Genomic DNA, 21,890 nt, shown 5'->3' on the forward strand with positions numbered 1-21,890 from the left:
AAGTGCAATTTTTTACTACCAGTTTTGTGGGCGTGGCTTGGTGGGTTGTGGCAGGGGAAGGATACTGTAAAATCTCCATTTCCTCCTGATCAGCTGGGACTCAGGAGGCAGAGAATAGATGGGGGTCGGACCAGCCAGAGGTGGCATTTGCCGGTTTTCCGAACTACTCAAAATTTCTTCTACCGGTTCTCCAAAACCTGTCAGAACCTGCTGGATTTCACCCCAGGACAGTTTTGTTTTTTCTTCACAGTGAAGTTTATGCTAGTCTAGAGTGTTATTCACTCAAAATACATTTTAAGAAAATATAGCTGGTAGGTTGACATTAAAATACAACACATTCAAGCATTTGGTTTCAATCTGGAGCACTGGAATTCAAATTATTTCCAACCTGGGAGGGAAATCTCAATGCTTGATACCTCTTCCACAAGGTGATCTGTTATTTCCTTATTTCATTTCCCTCCTATTTTCACTCTATAGAATTAGGGGAGAAAAAATCCCTTCTGATGAAGAATGTTGGTCTGGCTGAGCAAAAACAAAAAAACGGAACATTCCTTCATCAGCAAACATACCTAATTTCAGCATTCTCTCACTCTACGTGAAAAGCAGAAGTGTGGAAGTAGCTGCAATTCTACATTAGCGGCATCCAACCTTCAACTTCCAAAATTCTCCCAACCAGCCTAAATTGCCAAGGTTTGACATCCCTGTTCTACATAATCTTTCCTTAAAATTGCAAACATAACTCCTTGAGCAGGGGTGTCAAACTCAATTTCATTGAGGATCGCATGCAGGGTTGAGTTTGGCTTTTGGGGATGGGAAGGGGGTGCGGCCAGCTCAACATCACTCATGTTGGGGGCACCTTTGGTGGTCCGAGCACTCTGCCCTTTGAAGCTCTGTTTTCACTGGCAGAGACACCGTGGGCTCATCCTTCACTCAGATGTGCCCAGGGTGGCCCCATGGGGCACATCTAAGCACCCCGTGGGCTGGAACTGTCCCCAGGGCCTTGAGTTTGAAACCACTGTCCTAGAGCAATAATTCCTCATCTTTGCCACTTTAAAAGAGATAGACTTCAATTCCCAGACATCCTCAGCCAGTATGGGGGTTTGTAGAAATGATATGTAGGGTCTCCTGCTTGAGGGTGTGTGTGTTGGAGTAGATGACCTAAAAGGTTCCTTCCAACTCTGTTAATCTGTTAATTCTGGGAGTTGAAGTCCACCCCTTTTAAAGCTTGGCCAAGGTTGGGAAACACTGCCTTACAGAAACATTGATTTAAAATAGTATATGTGGGTTCATCAGTTCTCACGTTCACAGGAACAGAAATGCTACCTGTATATTTCAGGCAAATTATACCAGTGCGAGAGGGAAAAAGAAGCTTTCTATATCTACTTTAGCTGTAGTGATAGGCCTACCACTATCTTCTATTACACAATTCTCACTGGGAGACATATAACCCCAGTTTCTTTGCAGCTTCAGAAATCTTGGGGTTTTTCTTCTGAGGAAAAGGGTAATAAGATAGCTTACTAGATGTTGGTTTTGAAGCTGAGATGTTGAGGCTGGAATAAGCCCAAATGGAGGTTACTGATGTCCGAGTTGAGTTGGAACTGACCATCTTTTCAGGAGGGTGTGAATTTTCCTCTTTGATGGCGAATGCAATGGCCGGTTCAGTGCTATCTAATGACTCTTCACAAGACCACATGCTATGTTCAGTCCGGTTTTGAATGCCATCACAAGGCTGTCCCTGGTGATGTGCCAGACGGTGGATACCAAGATGTATCCGCCATGGTGAGCTGTCTTGTCCATTTCCCTGGCAGGGCAAATCCACTTTGATCTCTCTTCCTTTCAATGCTTTCCTCATGGTCTTGTTAATTAAAACAGCATTGATCATGGATTCCTTGGGAATGCTCCCATTTCCACCTGTGAAGAAAACTCAGTTTTAAAAGGGAAATCTTACTTTCTGATAATGTGTTAATATAGAAGTGTTTCTCAACCTCTGTGAGTTTAAGATGTGTGGACTTCAATTTCTAGAATTTCACAGCCAGCTTTGATGCATTATAGCCCTCAATCTTTTACAATCAATTTGTGAGCAGAGGAAGCACAGTTGGGATTCAACTGTTCTCCCGAACCATTAGTTAATTGCTTATGCAGTTTGGAGAACTGGTTAAAAATAAAGTAGAAGGTTTTTTTTAATTCTCTCTCCCTTCAGTTAATAGTTCCACTTAACACTTGCAGCTGGAATACAGGCTGAATCAAGTCAATAAACAAGAGAAACTGACAGGATTGGGGCAGGGGAACCCATCAATCACCCATCTAGGGATGGGCTTAATCTCTTCCCTTCAGGAAGAAGGACAAGATTACAAACATTTTCATTATGAAGAGTATTAAGTAACACTTCTGTGATCATCTTATATTCCCTGGAGTTCCCCAAGGCTTTGTATAGCTGCTGCAGTGTTGCCTACATTCTGCTTCTTCCAGGGAGAAAAGTTACAGGAAGGGACAATGGTGCATCTTGATCATACAGGCTGTGCATTTAATGCATCCGTGGTCCATCCAGCTGTGCTGCTTCTGCTGTGAAGCACCCAATTTAGAACATAGAGAACATAGAATAATGGAGTTGGAAGGGTTAATATCTTTTGGCAGCACACCCAGGCTTTCAATTAGCTTGAGCGGCTGCTCTTAGTTTCCCTCTCAGCTGCTGTGTTTGCTTTGGGGTTGACTTTTTTTTTTTTAAAGAGGAATGGCTGTTATTAAGTTTTCTGCATTGTTTTAGTGGTGCCTGGCACTGTCCTTTTGGGGTGTACTCCTCTCACTCTTTTTGAAAGCCTCTAGTGATGGAGCGCCCACAACTTCTGAAGGTAAACTATTCCATTGGTCCAGCGGTGGGATACGACCGTTATGCCCTGGTACAGGTGTACCGGTGCCTGCTGGGAGCACCAGGTACTGTTCTGGTACAGTGATCCGGAGGCCCCACCCATCTGCTTGCTCTCCTTACCGCTATTTGAGTTGATCGGGGCATTTGCGCATGTGCACAGTGTACGGCACCTGCATGATGCTCTTCCAAGCAGCTGGAGTGTCATGGGCGGTGCGTACGCATGTGCATGCTGGTGCGCATGCCCATGGTGGGCACCCGGCCCTGTTGCACCGTACCAGTTGCACCTGGATCCGGAATCTACCTCTGCATTGGTCTCACCTTAGGAAATTTCTTCTTAGTCCTACATAGTTCTCTCTTTGGTTAGTTTCCATGCACTGTTTCTTTTTGTGCCTTTTGGTGCTTTGGAAAATAGATTGACTATCTCATTTATGTGGGAACCCCTCAAATTTCCCGACAGAACAATTAATCAGTGGAACAATTTGTCTCCAGAAGTTATAAATGCTCCAACACTGGAAGTTTTCCTGCCTAAGTAGGGGGTTGGACTAGAAGACCTCCAAGGTCCCTTCCAACTCTGTTATTCTAGTCTAAACATTGGAACAGGTCTATTTTATTGTGACTTGGACTAAGGAGAAATTTCCTAAGGATGAGACCAATCAAGTTGGCCACGCCCACCAAATCACATGACCCACTTCCCACAGAAAATACAGGGAGCCACAAAACCTGGGTAGGCGTGGCTGGGGGAGGGTATCAAGTGACTGGGTGGAAGTGACAGTGAGTTGGTCACGCTCACCAAGCCACACCCACAGAACCCCACCACTGGAAGGAAAGCATGCTACACATTCCAGAGTTCAGCATTTCAGCGTTTATATGCCACAAGTGATGCCATATTTTAAAAAGAAGCTTAGAACAGAGCACATCCTTGACTTACGACCATTTGTTTAGTGACTATTTAAAATCATGACAGTGCTGAAGAAAGTGTCTTGCAATTGGTTCTCACGCTTACGATGTTTTCAATGTCCCCAGAACCACAACATGCATGTGCTTGTTTACAGCACAGACTACAGTGGTTGCAGCCTCCTGGGGTAATGTCACCATTTGCAACCTTCATAGCTGGCTTCAGAAGAGCCCAAGTCAAAGGGAAAACCAGAGTCACTTAATGATTGTGGCAAAATAGGTTGTAAAATCGGGCATGACTCACGCAACAGCCACATCTTTTGCTCGTGTGCACCATTTAAAATTTTAAAAGATGGCTGGAAACAGATCTACATCTTCCTTAGAGACTTAATCACATGCAGTGCTATCTTTTCTGATAAACTTTATACTTTGAGTGCTTCCTCAGGGGAGCAAATACAGTCCCACTGGCAGATGAAGAGTTGCCATGGGATTAATTTTATACCCAAATAGAGAGAGTCCTCACTTAAGCGATCACAATTGGAACTGGGAACTTGGTCATTTAGCAGAGTGGTCACTAAGTGAAACCAAAACTGCTTATGCTCGTATTTCAGCTTCCCTTTGCTTTAGGTACCTGTGAAGATTCTAAATGCAAAAGTTGATTGCAAAGTTACTCTTTCATCACCATTATAATTAGGAACAATCACTAAACGAGGACTGGCTGTAGCTATTATTGTACTTCTGAATTTAAAAACAACAACAACAACCAAACTACATTTTTTTAAAATTTAGAAGTAATGAAAGGAAGCCCAGAAATAGTTTATTGACCCAAACCAATAGATAGGGTTTTAGTTCATACATCCTTTTCGTAATCCCTTTTACTTTGAAGTCGTATTTGTTCAACAACCTGGTAAAAGGTGTCAGCATTCTTTTATAGGAAACCTGTTTCCTAATGTCTTTTTATTGTCCCTTTTTACCTGCTATGAGGAACAGTCCAACAATTAATCCTTTAATTGTTAGAAAATGAATGTCTTTAGCTCTTCTACTTTAAGTACCCTTGAACTGGCCCTCTTCTCCCCTGGACAGCATTTCCTCATTTTTTTTTACTGCTGGGTGTTTTTTTTTTGGGAAGATGGTAATATTCCTTGGTTTATTCTTTTCAACCACTATATCAGTCACTTTGCATGTCTGTAAGAGGTATGCGGAGAAAAGGCATCAGGAACTAAGCCCCTCAAAATCACTTGGTTATTGTTGTATCTTGGGGTGCAAATTAGATTTTCTACTAGGCTGCCAGGTGAGATACCCTAATCTGTTGTCTTGCCAAGAACCTTATAGACATTTCCTATTTTGTACCTGGAAAACATCATATTTTAGTTCAATAAGACAGCACACATAGTGTGGTAATAGACTGTTCTCAACTTATGACAGAATGGAGTCTAGAATTACAGTCATAATTCATGATGGTTGTTAAGTGGGTCATCATGTAACTGTGCTCAAATTTATGACCTCTCTTATGGCAGTCATTAAGTGAATGCCACAGTCACTAGGCAAAATCCATGTGGCAATCATTAAACAAACCCATTTTAGCCAATAGGACTTTTTTTTTTGGCTGGAAATCGGAATTTTGGCAAAAAATATTGTAAATTGTCGTCATTTGACTGTGGGACACAACAAATAGGTGTAAAATGCAGGCCAGTTGCCAAGCACATGGCCGAATGTGGTGCTGGCTGTTAGAACTTCAAAACTGGGTTGGAAGTACTTTAAGGGGATGCATTGTGACTCTGAATGGTGGCTAAGCGACTGATGGATCAAGGACTACCTGTAGTTTCTCGATATCCTCCCTGCCTTTCTAGTTCCTGGCATTAGGACATCTTATTCCTTTGACGGCTCTCTTAGAGCAAAGTGCAATCTTGAACTCCAAGCCAATGAAACAAATCTACTGAAATACATACAAGTATTTTCAGCTTTATTCATATGAGCACTTTCTTTCTCTCCTTTGCTCCACCTCCCACAAGATTTAGAGGAATTACCGGTAGATTTTGATTTACAACATTCGTTCATGTTGACAGTTCAACATTACAATGGAACTGAAAAATGTGACTTACGACCGCTTTTCCCTGTTACGACCTTTGCAGCATCCCCATGATCATGCGGAAGAAATTCAGATGGCAACCGCTTCATACTTGTGACTGTTGCTGTGGTCCCAAGGTCATGTGGCCCCCTTTTGTTACTTTCTCACCAAGGCAATGGGGAAGCCAGATTCACATAACCGTCGGGTTACTAACTTACCTACCGCAGTGATTCACTTAACAACTGTGGCAAGAAAGGTTGTAAAATGGGACAAAGCTCACTGAACAAATGTCTCACTTAACAAGATAAATTTTAGGCTCAACTGTGGTTGTAGGTCAAGGACTACCTGTACTAATTTATTTTCTCTGGTCTTGGGGTTGCTAGGTTTTTGGGGTTGGTTTTTTTTGCAAGGAATGAAAATTACAGCTGCAAGAGTGAATGTCTCCGAAACGGATTCACCCATATTTTCTAGAAAATCCTTCCACTGTTAGTAGAAATGCATACTGTCTGTCGGCCACACGGTGTCATACTTGGTGTAAAGCACACTGCCTTTCCTCTTGCTCTTCCAATATTAGTTTTTTTGCTTTTCCCAAAAGTTATGGCTTCCTATTTCTTCCCCACCCCACTCCGTTCTACTTTAAAAGATGATTTTAATCTTCTATTACAAATTTGGCAAACCAGTTCTTTCCTGGGTTGATTTTAAAGGACTGGCCTTGTTTAAAATACTTGTTTAAATACTTGTTTAAAACACATGTTGTTGCTGCTGCTGTTAAAAACTGTGTTCTGTTTGTTTGATCTGCAAGATCTGTTCTTAACAGGACAATTAACAATATTACTTTTGACATTAAAGGCCAAGAAAGTTTGGCTGCAGGTTATTTGAAGGACTTTCTTGCATCAAACAAATTAACTAGAGTAAAGAAAAAATATATATTTGTAGTTCAGGGTTGAAAGGAGGGGTCCTTGGCGCTTGCTGTTTTCTTGCAGATGGTTTACTGCCCAAACTAGATAATGTAGAAAGTTAGCATCCTAGAAGAATGAAAGATTTTAGGAAATATTAGAAAGGCAGAATGTTGTATTTCCCTGGATGAGAGTTTTTTTTAGAGGAAGAAAGCAGACCCCACCTTTCTTTATAGCCCTCAGCAGATGTCAGCACTTAAGAGACAAAGAGATAGATAGCTCTATTGATAAGCAATTACCCTTACCCAAGATCCAACAAAGATAGGAATAGCCCTCAGCCAAAATAGGAATTGCCCAACGCCCCTTCATTGCATCACCTTCCAAACCTGAACCAAACTTAGCTCAGACAACCTATACAGCCAGCTATGACCCCTGCATGACCCATACAACAGCCTATAGAATACATGTCCTTGCACAGGAACAGGAAGTTCAAGTGCAAACCCAAGATAAGGTATCAAAACCCCTCACTCTCAACTCTATGTGGTCAGGTGGCCAGAACCAAGTGCTTCGTGGTTCTGTTCATCATTAAACCAGCTTTCCAATCAGCCTCCATGTCTCCAGTGCCTTTCTCCCGGCTTGGAACTGAACAAGATGGATATTTCTTCCCAACAATTACATTTTCAATGCTGGACCTGCACCAGTGATGTTACCTACTAATGAAACATCTCCCAAAAACCCCAACCAAGCTCAGAGGTAACAAGAGGTTTGGAGATGCTGACCTGATAACTCTAGGTCAGGGGTGTCCAAACTTGGGAACTTTAAGACTTGTGGACTTCAACTCCCAGAATTCCCCAGCCAGCATGGCTGGCTGGGGAATTCTGGGAGTTGAAGTCCACAAGTCTTAAAGTTCCCAAGTTTGGACACCCCTGCTCTAGGTGTAAGGTGCCGTGTGTGTGTGTGTGTGTGTGTGAGGTGGGGTCGGGGGGAGGCAGGTATTCGGAAACTCAGTATGGTGGTTTCCAAGATGTGATCAAAGCTCACACCTCACTTTTCACAAATAAAAGAAAAGTTGGAGTTTGATGTTTTTGACCATTGTAATTTTTTTATGGCAATTCCATTTCTGTGATCTCCCATTAGGCACATAAAATATAGTACAGTGGACATATTTTTGGGGGGAAGAAACAAAAGGCAAACCTAAAAAGGCGGACAAATCTCGAAGTTCACAAGGACAGAAAATTGTTTTAGACATGTGAAAAATCACTAAGTAAAATTAGAAAGGAAGATTCAAGAGCCAAACTAAGGAAAACTTTACAAAAATGCATATTTCTAATAAAAAAAATCTCTAACATTATTATCAAGCACTAAAAAAATAATTTGATTGCCCGGATTATTTTCACATGAACATAAAAGACTGCATTAAGTGAGTAAAAGGACCAAAATAAATAAATAAAGAATAAAAGTCAGGTGTTTTTTTAAAAGTACTTTAGCTCTTAAATCGTTAGATTTAGAGTAACATTCTGAAATAAAGAACTGTCCTTTATAATAAAGAATATATGGTAGCTGAAAATAAGCATGTTTTTTGCAGAGTTTAGCAGCTTTCTTGGTTTTTTAAAATGGCACCTGCAAGAAAAAATGCCCTCCCCAGCTTAGTGCAAGAGGCCGACTAGGCCACTCCCACCATGACCACGCCCACCCAGCAACCAGGCAGAGAAGCCCATGGTAAAATTTTTGAAGCCCACCCGTGCATAAACTACATCCTTTACTTATTGTCTGAGTAACCCCCCGGCTAGCCCTCAATTTATGATCATTCATTTAGCGACTGTTCGAAATTACAACAGCACTGAAAAAAGTGATTTATAACCATCCTCAGACTTATGACTACTGTAGCATCTCTGCGATCACCTGATCGTTATTTGGGCAACTGTCAGGTATTTAAAATGTTTGAGGCATCCCAGGGTCACCCATCTGTAACCTTCTCACCTGGCTTCCAACAAAGTCAACATGGAAACCAGCAGGAGTTACAAGTCATGGTCACCGAATGCCTCGCTTAATGACCATGTGGAAAAAAGCTTGTAAAATTGAGTGTGGTCCTGTGATGCCTCGAGGACTGCAGTGTTTAAAAATGAATTTTCCAGTCGAGATTGTGATCATAAGCTGACAGGCCTACCTGTAAGCTTCTTACTTCTGTTTATATTCTGTTGTTTTGCTTGCAATTGGCCTTGCAGTGGCTTTCCCTAGAAAGCATGGTATAAGATTTAACAGTGATGATATAGGTACCTCGACTTACAACAGTTCGTTTAATGACTGTTCAAAGTTACAATGGCACCGTAAAATGGGATCTGATTAATTTTCACGCTTGCAACCACTGCAGCATCCCCATGATGACAGGGTCAAATTTAACAACTGCAATGATTCACTTAACAAAAGTAGCAAGTAAAATCGTAAAATGGTACAAACTCACCTAACAAATTTCTCATTTAACAACATAAATTTTGGGGTCAGTTATGGCCATATGTTGAGGACTACCTACCTGTAGCAGATTTACTGCAAGGTGGATTACAAAGCAGATTTCTTCTTGAGCCTGTAGCAAACTCTATAATGATCTAGTCTAGTGGAAGGAAGCATGGCATGCTATGGAGTATGGCGAACTTGCTGAAATGAATGGGCAGAAAGAACTACTTCATCCATAGATAAATTATGTAATTAGAGGCCAATTATTACGCTCTTGTAGCAACTGGCAATTGGCCCAGAGTTTTTTCTCCATGAATGAGTCTCATGCTACTTTTTTAACATATGGATCTAATGCATAAATCCTCTTCAACCTAGTAACCTTTAGAAGTGTTGTGATCGCAACTCTTATTGTTCCAGGCTATTCCAGGCCTGGACTTCAGGTAACTGTTAGGAAAAGTGCCTCTGTGTCATGGGAAACTCACACCTGCAATTTTCCATGTTATTGATACTTTGAAAATCTTTAGCCCTGAGCATGTATATAGAAGGCTGGTGTTTACCATGCACCTGGCCTTGAAGTAATTCCCAGTTGTTTGAACAATACTGTTGTTGGCATTATGCACGTACTGCTTTTTAGGGCTCACAGGAGGACTGGCATCAAATCTGCAACACAGACTTACTGAATAGAATAGAAGGGATAGAATCAAAATCAGATGAAGTGTTAGAATCACTTTGTAAGGCTTGGATAAGACCACACTTGGAATATTCCATCCAGTTTTGGTTGCCGCAATGTAAAAACAAAAAAAGACGGAGACTCTAGAAAATGTGCAGAGAAGAGCAACAAAGATGATCAGAGGACTGGAGGCTAAAACACATGAAGAATAGTTATTGGAACTGGGCATGATTCATTTAATGAAAAGAAGGACTAGGGTGACATGATAGCAGCCTTCCAATATTTGAGGGGCTGCCCCAAAGATCCATCAATTCTCCAAAGCACCTGAAGGCAGGACAATGAAGCAATGGATGGAAACTTATCAATGAGAGAAGCAACCTAGAATTAAGGAGAAATTTCCTGACAGTGAGAACAATTAATCAGTGGAACAACTTGACTCCAGAAGCTGTGGCTGTTCCAACACTGATTATTTTAAAGAAGAGATTGGATAACCATTTGTCTGAGGTGGTGTAGGATTTATTGCCTTAGGAAGTTGAACTAGAACAGGGGTGTCCAAACTTGGGAACTTTAAGACTTGTGGACTTCAATTCCCAGAATTCTGGGAATTGAAGTCCACAAGTCTTAAAGTTCCCAAGTTTGGACACCCCTGAACTAGAAGATCTCTAAGGTCTCTTCCAACTCTGTTATTCAGTGTTCTGTAAATGTGCAGATGGTGTACAGGAGGTTCAAATCCAAACTCAGCTCCCTTCTACATGGCTGCTGGCCTCATTCCCCAAATATATGGAGCATTTTATGTCATTGAGTAGGATTAGAAAATGCCTGCAAGAAATCAACAAAGCTCAGAGAGCACCAAGATCTCTAAAAAAAATGAATTAAATTTGCCTTTTAAGCTTTCTGGAAGCTCCCTTCCTGCATGAAGACACTCAAGGGCAGTTACATGTGGAGAAGTGCCTTATCCTCACTTCCTTCATCAGCCATCTGAACTGGTCCAAAGAAACAGAAGGACAAATAGGCCTCCCCACTTGGCATTCCCCAGATGTGCTATAATAATCCCAAAAGTTAGCAATGCCAACGTTTCAGAAGGAGGGTGTGCCAAATTGGAACAAGCCTGCTTTGGAATCAATGTATATTATTAAAACTGGGACAGTTTTTCATCTATCCTTAAATGGATAGAGGAGTATAAAAGGCCAGTAATGGGGAACACAGTGGAAGATGCCTCTTTGTGCCATACATATCCCCCCAAAATCAAGCTGGAAGCTGAGCTAGGCTGAAAGGAACCAAAGCAGGGGTGGGCTTCAAAACTTTTACTAAGGGCTTCTCTGCCCAGTTGCTGGGTGGGCGAACCCCTGTGAACTCCCATCAGCCCACCCCTGACAAAGTTAAGACAGTTTTTCTTTGAAGGTTTCCATTGGCAGGAAACTATAATTCTCCCTTTCCTTTTATCCATTTTTTCCTTTAGTACAGGAGTTGGCCATCAGTGCGACAGGTCCCTAACAAGAAAGTTGAGAAAGTTCATGGTGACATAACCCGATAAGCAATAATCTGAAGGCAACACAATTCTCTCCTAGTTATATATTAAAATCCAGGATCCACATTGTTTGTTCAGTTTCCACCAGGCTGCTTTTCACTGTAACATTTCAAGGTGAATTTCAGCCTGAAGGAGAGTCAAGACAGCAACTTATTCTAACTTCTTGTGCTCTAGAGCAGCGGTCACCAATGGGTGATCCACGAGAAAATTTTGGTGGTCCGCAGAATTTGCATTTTTTATATTGCACTAAATCAGGGGTCCTCAAACTACGGCCCTGGACTGGATACATGCAATGAACACTTACATTGCTGCAAAGAATCTCCCCCTTCGGGGTCTTTTTGTGCTGGTTGGATGGGGGCAGAAATTCCGACTCGGGGTCTGCTTCAGCCTTCTGCTGTGGGGCTTTGGGCGAAGGCTGGAGGGGAGTGCCACTGGTGGTGAAGAGCCAGAGGGCCTTGTTCTAGTGGACTGCATCATTGCTGGAACTGGCTGACCATCTCAGCCCGCTGAGCCTCCAGGCGCCGGTACCTGGCCTTGCACTCCCACAGGTCTTTCCTCTGCTTGGAAAGCCTATGCTCCTAGTCCTCAGTGAAGTGCTTTTGCTGAGCCTCCTTCTCGGTCAGATCCAATTTGAACTGAACCAGCTGTTTTGCCAACTCTTTCTCCTGGTGGCTCCTTAGCTCCAACAACTGCTTCCTGTTGGGGTCCTAAGGAGCCCGGGGGGTGGGGCAGGCAAGGAAGGGTTGGGAGGGGTGGTGAGTAGAGGCCAGCGAGGCACCCCTTGACATGAGTGACATCAAATTGGCTATACCCACCCAGTCACCTGACCACCTAGCCATCCCCACCCATCCAGTCATTAGGCAGATCATATTTGTGGTCCGCTGGATTTAAAATTATGAATTTAGTGGTTCCTGAGGCCCGAAAGGTTGGTGATCCCTGCTTCAGATGTCTTGGAAGTCCATCTCCCATAACACTGGCAAAGAGTTGTAGGAATTGGAATCCCGGCGCATCTGGAGAGAGTTGGGAGTTTACATTGAAGCATTTCCCTTTTTTCTTCAGTACCCTTTGAAAACATTTACAGGTGGTCCACAGTTAGGACCAGAATTTCTGTTGCTAAGCCAGCTAGTTATTAAGGGAGTTGCACCTGATTTTATAAACTTCTGGCTGTGAAGACTACCTATATATGTAACCCCAAGGTGTATACTGAGGAATGACAAATGAAGAATGTGTAATATTAAAATGTGGGATATAAATCTAACAAATGACCCATATTGTAAATACATCAATAAACAAATAAGTTTGCTCTTCCTCTTTTTTCCCCTCATTTTCTCAGGATACAGTTAAGTCTCCTAACAATATCTCTAAGACTGCAGGTTAAAGACCATGATTTCAGTTTTCCTGCAAAGCAGGATTGATGCAAAACATCCAAAGATGGACTTAATGCTGTACTGTAACTGACAACCTAAATACTGCATAGCTTTCTTCACAGAAACGTGTGTTTGTGTGTGTACTGTGTGTGTGTGTATACACACACACACACACACACACACACACACACACAGAGATTTCGTAGATTTTTACTGGTACAGGTATGCAGGTCTTGGCGTATTCGGGTCTTTATCCGTGTAAGATTGAGAGTATCTTGGCGACATTTTGACGAGGTCCCACTCGCCATCTTCAGGCTGGTGCCTTTGGCTTTGTGCTGGTGTGAGCAAAGCATGATCGGAGCTGCCTTCTCTCTATAAATATTGGTGGGGTGTGTGTGGAGTGCTGGCTTTGTTGCTGTAAGCAGATTGGTTGGCTGTGTTGTAACATCTTGATTAATTGATGGAGTTGATGTTTGCAGGTTAGTCGGCTGTTTCGTAACATCCTGTGTTGCTGAGGTACTGGCTGTGTGCCTATTGTTCTTTTGTGTTGTGACGACCTGGGTAATGGGCTATGTGGGTTGACATCCTGAGCTCTATTGTAGTGATATCCTGAGTCCTGTGCTGCAATCTCCTGGGGGGTTGGCTGCGTTGTAACATCCTAAGCCTTTGCATTGTAACCTCCTGAGTTCTGTGATGTAATGTCCTGAGCAGATGGCTATGGTGTAACATCCCGGGTTTTGGTTTGGCACCAAGTTTGCGGTCTGGCCATGTGTTCATGGCGTGTGTCAGTTTGCTTTGTGTGGGGGTCGGAAGGGGGTGCAGCAATTGGTGATGCCACCGTGGTTTGGCTTCTGGATGGTGGTTGCATTTGGTCTAAGGGACGGGTTTGGGTTTGAGTCTGGTGAGGGTGATTGGTGATTGCATCCTGTGTTGTTCTGGGTCCGGTGTCGGTTTTCATGGCTGGGACTTGTTTGCACTGCCACATACATTGGACAAACTAATAGGAGAATAAATGCACGCATCGCAGAACACAAGAACGCAGTCAGAAAAGAAGAAAAAGCTTCCTCCCTTTTCCAGCACCTTAAAGCAACAGGACATGAAATTGATTTTGAAGGAACCAAATTAATCTCCAAAACTGAACACTTCAATAAGAGAATAATTATTGAAGCCATCGAAATAGAAAAACACCCCCACAACATGAATAAACGTGACGATACCTCCCGCCTATCAGACATCTGGAAACAAGCCCTAGTCAACAAACGAACCCCACCCACCACCCAGGTCATTTCAACACAAAAGAACAACGGACACAAAGCCAGCACCTCAGCCACACAGGATGATATGAAACAGCCAACCAATCTACAAACATCAACTCCATCTACCAATCAGGATGCAAGTACACAGCCAATCAACCCACTTACAGCAACAAAGCAAGCACTGCACACACATACACCAAGATTTATAGAGAGATGGCAGCTCCGACCACGCTTTACTTGTACAAGCATGAAGCCAAAAACACCAGCCTGAAGATGGCGAGTGGGATCTCACCGAAACGTCACCAAGACAATCTCAATCTTAAATATATATATAATTTTTTGCTGATAAATAAATGAAGGGAGACTAGTATAGATTTATTTCAAGCTATTTAGCTCTCATCAGCTAGCCATACCCTTACTGGGATTTGAACTTGGGCTATTTTACATGTTAGGCAGTTATAATAATCTCTAAGCCACAAGCTCTCCTCCCTTATCAGCTGAGCCAGGGGAATGATTAGATGTTTTGTCAAAGCACCTGGTATGCCCAAATATGGGAGGGAGCATACTGCTTCCTTCATTTATTTATCAGCAAAAATGCTGTGTGTGTGTGTGTCTGTGTGTATAAACTAATGGCAATATTTGGCAATCAAAGTGAACATTTGTAGAAGTTAAGATAAACTAAACTAGAAGATCAGTGGACAGTCCATGTGTTGATGTGAAATCAACACCTGATTTCCATGGATGGTCCACTGATTTTCTAGTTTAGCCTGTCCTCTACAAATGTTCACTTTGATTGCCATACATTACAGGTACTTCTTGATCTACAAGCATTTGTTTACTGGCCATTTGAAGTTACTGAAAAAAGTGACTTATGACCATTTTGAAGCTTGTCAACCGTTCCAGCATCCCCATGGCCACGTGATCAAAATATATGTGCTTGTATGGATTTGTGAAAGTCCCAGTCTCCCAGGGTTGTATGATCACCTCTTAGAACCTTCCCAGATGGCTTCTTCTTCCAATGAGCAAAGCCAACGGGGGAAGCAAGATTTGCTTAAGGACTGCCCGATTCTCAACTGCAGTGATTGACTCGACAGCCGTGGCGAAAAAAGTCATAAAACGAGATGCAGCCCACTTAAAAATTGCCATGCTTAGCAACAAAAAAATTGAGCACAGTCGTGACTGTAAATTAAGGTTTACCTCTAGTGAGCTCTGCTTTTTAAAAAAACCAGTGCTCCTGTAGGAATCGTCAGCAAACAAGTTAATTTGCACATGGTACAATGCCTTTATTTATGAAATTAGCTGTTCCTATTCCTGCAAGAACAGAACCCTTGGCAGGGTTTAAGAAAGAACATTAAGCCATTGTGGAATGAACAACTGAGAAAACATCCATGGAACGAACAATTCAAAACTGAAACAAACAGAGATTTACATACAAGGGTATTATTTAGAAATGATGACCTTGAGAACCAGTTTGGCATAGAGGTGGAAGTGTTGGATCAAAGCCCAGGAGACAGTAAGTCCCAGCCCTCCTTTAGTCATGGAAGCAGGCTAGGTGAGTTTGGCCCGTTACTCTCTATCAGCCCAGCCTACTTCATAGATAAAATAGAGACAGGGTATGATTTCTGAGTAGAAATCTTAAGACAAAGAAATTGAAAAACCATCTTGGAAGAAATCAGTGTCAAACCATTCTGTACAGATAGTCCTCGACTTACAGCCATTCATTTAGTGACCAGGTGAAGTTACAACAACACTGAAAAACGTATGGCCTGTCCTCGCATTTACAACCTTCATAGCATCCACGATCAAAATGTGGAAGCTTGGCAATTGGCAATTTATGATGGTAACAGGATTCCTGGTCATGTGATTGCCATTTGTGTCCTTCTCAGCCGGCTAAGTCCATAAGGGAATCCGGATTCACTTAATGACTGTGTGATTCACGTAACAACTGCAGTGATTCACTTAACAATCGTGGCAAAACTTTTGTAAAATCAGGTGCAACTTACTTAACAACTGTCTTGTTTATCAACGGAAACTGTAGTTGTAGGTCAAGGATTACCTGTACCGTTATTCAGAAAACCCCTTGGCTGCATTCCTCAAGCCACCCAAAACTGAATTTACCTCAAAGGGAAAAAAAATTAATATCCTAAGTATGCTGAGGTTTCTACCCTGCTTCCCTGAAAATAAGACCTCCCCAGATAGTAAGCCCAATTGGGCTTTTGAGTAGATGCACTAAAATAAGCCCTCCCCCCAAAATATTGCAACACAGCAGCAGCCATGAGGTGACCACGCTCGCCGCCTCCTGCACCTCAAAAATAATAAGACCTCCCCGAAAATAAGCCCAAGTGCTTATTTTAAGAGTCAAAAGAAAATAAGATCCTGTCTTATTTTCGGGGAAACATGGTACTTTTCACGTTTTCTGGGACTGTCTTTCCAAGAACAGTTATTTTTTTAAATTCTTTATCCAAATGGATGAATAAAAGATCTTAATTTTTTAAAAAAGTACCTCAACCTCTAGGGGGAAAAAATCACCTTATGACATGTCAACTCCAGAGCATGTTTAGCCAGTTTGCACCACTTTGAGAGAACCGGTTGTTAACTTTCTGAGCAGTTTGGTGAAATGGTTGTTGGAAGAAATAATTAGGGCAGAGAACCGGTTGTTAAATTATTTGAATCCCACCAATGACGGCTACTGTAATCAAGCAACTGAATCAACCGGTATATTTTGATTACTTCTGTTGGCTTAGTATTTTAAAAACATAGAGGAACAGCTCTAGCTATTTGTCCTTTACCTTTTCTCCTACACCAAATGAGTTGGGTTCCTGGAACCATTTAATTAAACACTTTTTGAATTGCAAATCCAGTTATTTTCCCATCATGCCAGATTTTTCTTCCGTTTGCTGAGTTCTTTAGTATCCTGCTTGGATTTGGGAGGGTTCAAAACCTCTCCCTTTCCCCCCCTCCAAATCAGTAAATTAAAGGAAACCCCAGAGCGGGATTAAAAAAGTATGTCATAGGACCCACCGGGGAGAAAGGTTAACTATTGCTGTCAGCAATATAGAGGAATATGCATGTTAAACTTCTCCCCGCAGCAGGAAGTAAGTCCCAAGCAACATGGAAAGACATGCCTCTGAGTAAACACACGTAGGAATAGATTCCTTGTCTGCTCTCAAAGGCACCATTGTGAGTCTTGTGGCATCTTGAAGATTAACAGACGTATAACATATGGCCCACTGCATCGGCTAATTTTCAAGATGGCATAAGAAATTTCACCATAAAATCTAATGAAAAGTTGCCTTTCTCAGTGTAAACTCCAAGCCCTTGGGGGAACAGTGTGGAATTTAGGAATGCCTGGTTGTCAGACTCTCTGTTGCTCCAAAACATACCTGTTTTAAACACAACGACATGGGTGTGCAGCTTCTGCTTCTCTTTTAAGTAGTGATACTGCTCCTGGAGCTGGTTCACGTCCATCTTGCTGGGCAGCCTGGAACTGTCTGTGGCTTGCTGGTCCGATGAGTGACTCACAAGAAAAACACCACTCATATATTTATAAGCCTTCGCCATCTGCTCCCATAAGAAAGACAAAATCAGACACAAGCAATGTAGGTCCCTCATCCTGGTACCATTGGAAAGAGGCCGTGGCTGAAGGACAGCTGGTTTCATTCAGTAGCAGAATGCGCTTTGCTCCAGGTAAAGCAATTTGCCGAGCACCTGAACGCAGACAAAAATGGTTTGGCTTGAACTGTTGTTGATTTAAGACTAAATCTAGGACGTGGTGCCAAAATCCTACACGTAGCACAAAAGTTCATCTAATGCAGCCAGGTCACAAAAGAGCTGAGATGCCGGTTGACGTTACAACTGCAGTTTACACAGAGGCGGTGTCCGGTCTTCTTTCTGTCTTCTTCCTTCTTTCATTTTCTTCTGTTTATTTTGAAGGATTGATTAACTTGATTTCAACTCCTAGTGACTACATAGGTGGGTTTTAAAAAAATTATTTATATTTGAATAAACAATTATTTATTTCTATTTCTTATTAGTACGGTTGGTTGCACAGGCATCGATGTGTTTAGATTGGATCCGGCGTTTTTGTTACCCTATGGAGTCCTTCCCAGATGTTGTTTAATAATATTAAAGGTATTGTCACAAGATGTAAACTGTTCCAAGTAAAGCTGTCATTTGCAATTAACTGATGGTAGTTTTGTCAATGCCAATGGTATTCAAGCGGTGCTCAGATGTTTTAGGATTGTATCCAAGGTGCCTATTACTACAGGAACTGTTTTGCTTTCTTTGGAAATATCTTATCTTGTATTTGCAGATCTTTATATTTTGGGATTTTCTCCAGTTTCCTCTCTCATGCTGTCTCCAAGTATTGTCATATCCAATATCCAGACTTTTTTTTCCTTATCAATAATTGTTAAGTCTGGGGTATTATGTTGGTCTGTCTGTTTTAAATTGAAAGTCACAGAGTACTTTAGCTTCTTCATTTTCCATAACTTTATCTATTTTGGTAAGGTGACCAACTTTTTTACAATGAAAAGGAGGACAAAACACGTTCTATTGTCCAATTTTTGGGGTCCCATTAATTCTTGCTTGCAGATATTATATTACTATTATTTGTTTATTTGTTTGATTTACATGGCTGCCCATCTCAAACAAGTGACTCTGAGCAATGGACAATCACAAAATCAATTAAAACCAAATTACAATCAGAATAAGAAAAAAAAGTAAGTGTGTGTAGCAACCGAGAAGAATGACAATCTATAGATGTTAATATAACCTGGAAATAAGGCCCTTCACACCAGTGGTGGGTTTCCAGTTTTTTTTCTTCGCTCATGTGCACATGTGATGCTTCTGTGCATGCACGGAAGAGTCCGGATGGGTGGGCAGAACCTCCCCCCGCTGCCGCTACTGGTTTGCCCGATCCAGGCAAACCCATTTCTGCTTCACATACTTGGGACCTCACACCTGGGCAATTTTATTGTTTACTAGCTGATAACCGGGCGTTGCCTGCACATTTATTTATCATAATCCTGTATTAGACAGGAAAAGCCCTGATTTTGGCAACAATTAAATTAGTTACAAATATTTCCCTGTGCCCCCTGAAGCGTCAAGGAAAGTGAGAGCCCCCTTGTGGAGTACTGTGAAGCTGTTACCATGGCAATCCCACTGCGCTGTACAGTAGAAGCCATTTTACAGCAGTACAATAGAAGCCATTTTAAGGCACAACAGGCTGTATCTTAATAGAACACACCCCCCGAAGGGTGTTAGGGGTGTCTTACCCCCACAGTATTTTTTTCTGGAGAGTAAGTCATCTGTGCACCAAGTTTAGTTGAAATTGCTCGAGGCGTTCCAGAGTTATGCTGGAACACAGACAGACAGACACAAAGACAGACACACACACACACATATCCTATTATTTCAGATAGATGTTATGGTAACAATAGCAGGATGATGATAGTGATTTTAATTCATCCCAACTCTAGAACAGCGCAAGTTCAGCATGGCACAGTTAGAGCTTGGAACATTTAACTGCTGGAACAATTTGCACTCTCCCCGTGAGAAACAGATGATGCACTTCTCCAGTAGTAATTTCTTGTCTTGCCAAGGAAACAAAAGGAATTTATACAATGCACTGCTAGGGAGCCAAAAGTGATCATTTCTATAAGGTCTCTTGAAATGTTTGAGTCAAAGATATACAAAACAGCTGACTTAGCAGCTTAATTTAAAAAAAAGAAAAACAAAGCAAAAACTGCCTAAATTGGATGGTTTCTAATCAGTGTCACTGCTGATGTTCAAGAGGACTTTGATAAGGCTCATTTGCATAATAAAAGATGCCTTTGGCCTGCTGTTATTATATTGCTAGCAATAGCTATATGTTGTTATCTAAATTACACAAAAGATGTTGCCGAGCTATTTTCTTCCTAACCGGAATAGCAAAGTCAAACGTTCAGGGCCTAAAGAGTGGAGATTTTGCAATGAAGGAACATGGCCTGTTGAATTTCTACCTTCCTTATAGCTTTTAAAGTATAAGACAGTGATGGCGCCGCACGCATGCGTGCCGGAGTGCCAGAAACCCAAAGACCAGCTGGTCGGTGTGCATGCAAGCGCCGGCCACTGCTCTTTGGATTTCCAGCGCATGCATACGTGCCGGCCAGCTGGTCTTCAGGTTTCTGGCCCTCTGGCACATGCTAAGACCAGAAGGCTGGTGCACATGCCCACAGAGAGGGCTGTATGTGCCACCTTTGGAACGTGTGCCATAGATTCACCATCACGGATATAAGAGTTCTCCTGGAAATGGTTGTTGTGATAGCCTCACACAACAACTGTTGGGCTTTTCCAATGACGTGATTCTCATCCTGTCAACCAGCAAGCTTTTCTCAAATCCTGGTGGCTGAAACGCCAAATTTGTTGAAGACCTACATGCAAGAGTACAAATGCAAACATAAAAAAAAAAAACATCTGCAACTTTGGTGAGTGGGGGGGGGAAAAAGTAGGCGTAGAAGAATTATATTCACAAGTGTTTTAACCGAAGAAGAGCAAAATTACCTTTCTGAACTAAATTAAATTGTGAAATGAAGCCAAATTAGATGTTTGGTATGGAATACCATAAAGGGGATGAAATAATGCCATTACTTTGACTCGGCCCAAGCATTGACCTCTTGGAAGAAAGATAGGATATAGCACAATCAATCCCATTTCAAGGTGGTGTGTGTGTGTGCATGCACAAGTGTAGAAGCTAGTAGTCTTACAGGATATATGGCTAAAGGACATGATCTCCTTTTAATCCTCATGCCTTCTGGCCAGCAGCCATAACCTTAAAATCAAGTGTCTATGAATTCTCAATCATCCAGCTTGTGATTATCTCAAAGGGTTTTTTTCAAAAAGGCAACTAGACTTTCTTGGATTTTTCCCCCCCTTGAAAACATTTTGCTTCTAATCCAAGAAGTTTCTTCAGTTCAGTTAGAACTGAAGAAGCTTCTTAAGATGAGAAGCAAAACATTTTCAAAGAAACTTTCCCCCCTACCAAGGAAGTCTAGTTCCTTTTTGGAAAAAGTATCTTTGGGACTTAGTCAAGTATTTATCCACCTTTAGTGACTTGTCTCACGTCATGCATTTCAATGGTGAAATTTGAAATCACTTTTCTTCTTAAGTTTTTAGAGAACTTTTAAAACTGTTTTAATTAATTTTTTGAGAAATGGAAAGAAACACAAAGATACATGCATTGTCAAAGGAAAGAAAATTACACATATAAAGTTAAAAAAGTGAAAATACAAGAAAAGGAAAACATAGGTATATCAATTACAAAATATGTTTCAAAGTTACTGTATTTTGAAATTATTCCTTGTTGCCAGCAATACTGTAGTTGCTCTCTAAAGAAACATTGATCTGGTGAAAACGTAACAAGGGGAAGAAGAAGAAAGGAGAGGGAGAATTTTTCAATCCCAAACATCTGCCAACTGTTTTTAAAGCCAGGACATAATAATACTAAATAACATTCTGATCCATTCCCTCTTGCAATCATCTTCCTCCTCCTCCTCCTCCTCCTCCTCCTCCTCCTCATTTCTTTTCCTTCCTTCCTTCCTTTTCTTCTGTATTCTGTATTCCCGCAAGTGCAGGCCCACTTATTCTTATCCATTCTCACTTGCAATCTTGTTTTTTACATGGTCTCTGTATAATTGTTTAAATGTTGATTTTACTGTATGCCCCTGAAAGCTACTTAATGTGAGATGGGCGATCATGATAAATAGATAGATACATTATATTGCCAAAAGTATTCCCTCACCCACCCAAATAATCAGAATCAGGTGTTCCAATCCCTTCCATGACCACAGGTGTATAAACTCAAGTACCTAGGCATGCAGGCTGTTTTGACAAACATTTGTGAAAGAAGGGGTCG

The 21,890-nt window shown here is 41.7% G+C and overlaps 2 protein-coding genes across 2 annotated transcripts in view; one reads left to right on the plus strand and one right to left on the minus strand.

Annotated features, from left to right (window-relative positions):
• Positions 1–654: 654 nt before the first annotated feature.
• Positions 655–17,656, minus strand: LOC309401152 (uncharacterized protein C9orf152; the record flags this gene model as incomplete). Its single annotated transcript, XM_081970177.1, has 2 exons — positions 655–1,911; positions 17,380–17,656. 2 exons carry the CDS (start codon positions 17,654–17,656, stop codon positions 1,430–1,432), a joined length of 759 nt encoding a protein of 252 aa, XP_081826303.1. The 3' UTR covers positions 655–1,429.
• XYLB (xylulokinase) overlaps positions 17,574–21,890 on the plus strand; it is a 310,463-nt gene continuing 306,146 nt past the window's right edge. Inside the window, exon 1 of the mRNA XM_081970175.1 lies at positions 17,574–17,683. The gene's annotated coding sequence lies outside the window, so the exon portion shown is untranslated. The remainder of the gene's footprint in view (positions 17,684–21,890) is intronic.

This window comes from Natrix helvetica (assembly GCF_964273705.1).
Source record: "Natrix helvetica genome assembly, chromosome: Z".
In the NCBI taxonomy this organism is placed as follows: Eukaryota; Metazoa; Chordata; class Lepidosauria; order Squamata; family Natricidae; genus Natrix; species Natrix helvetica.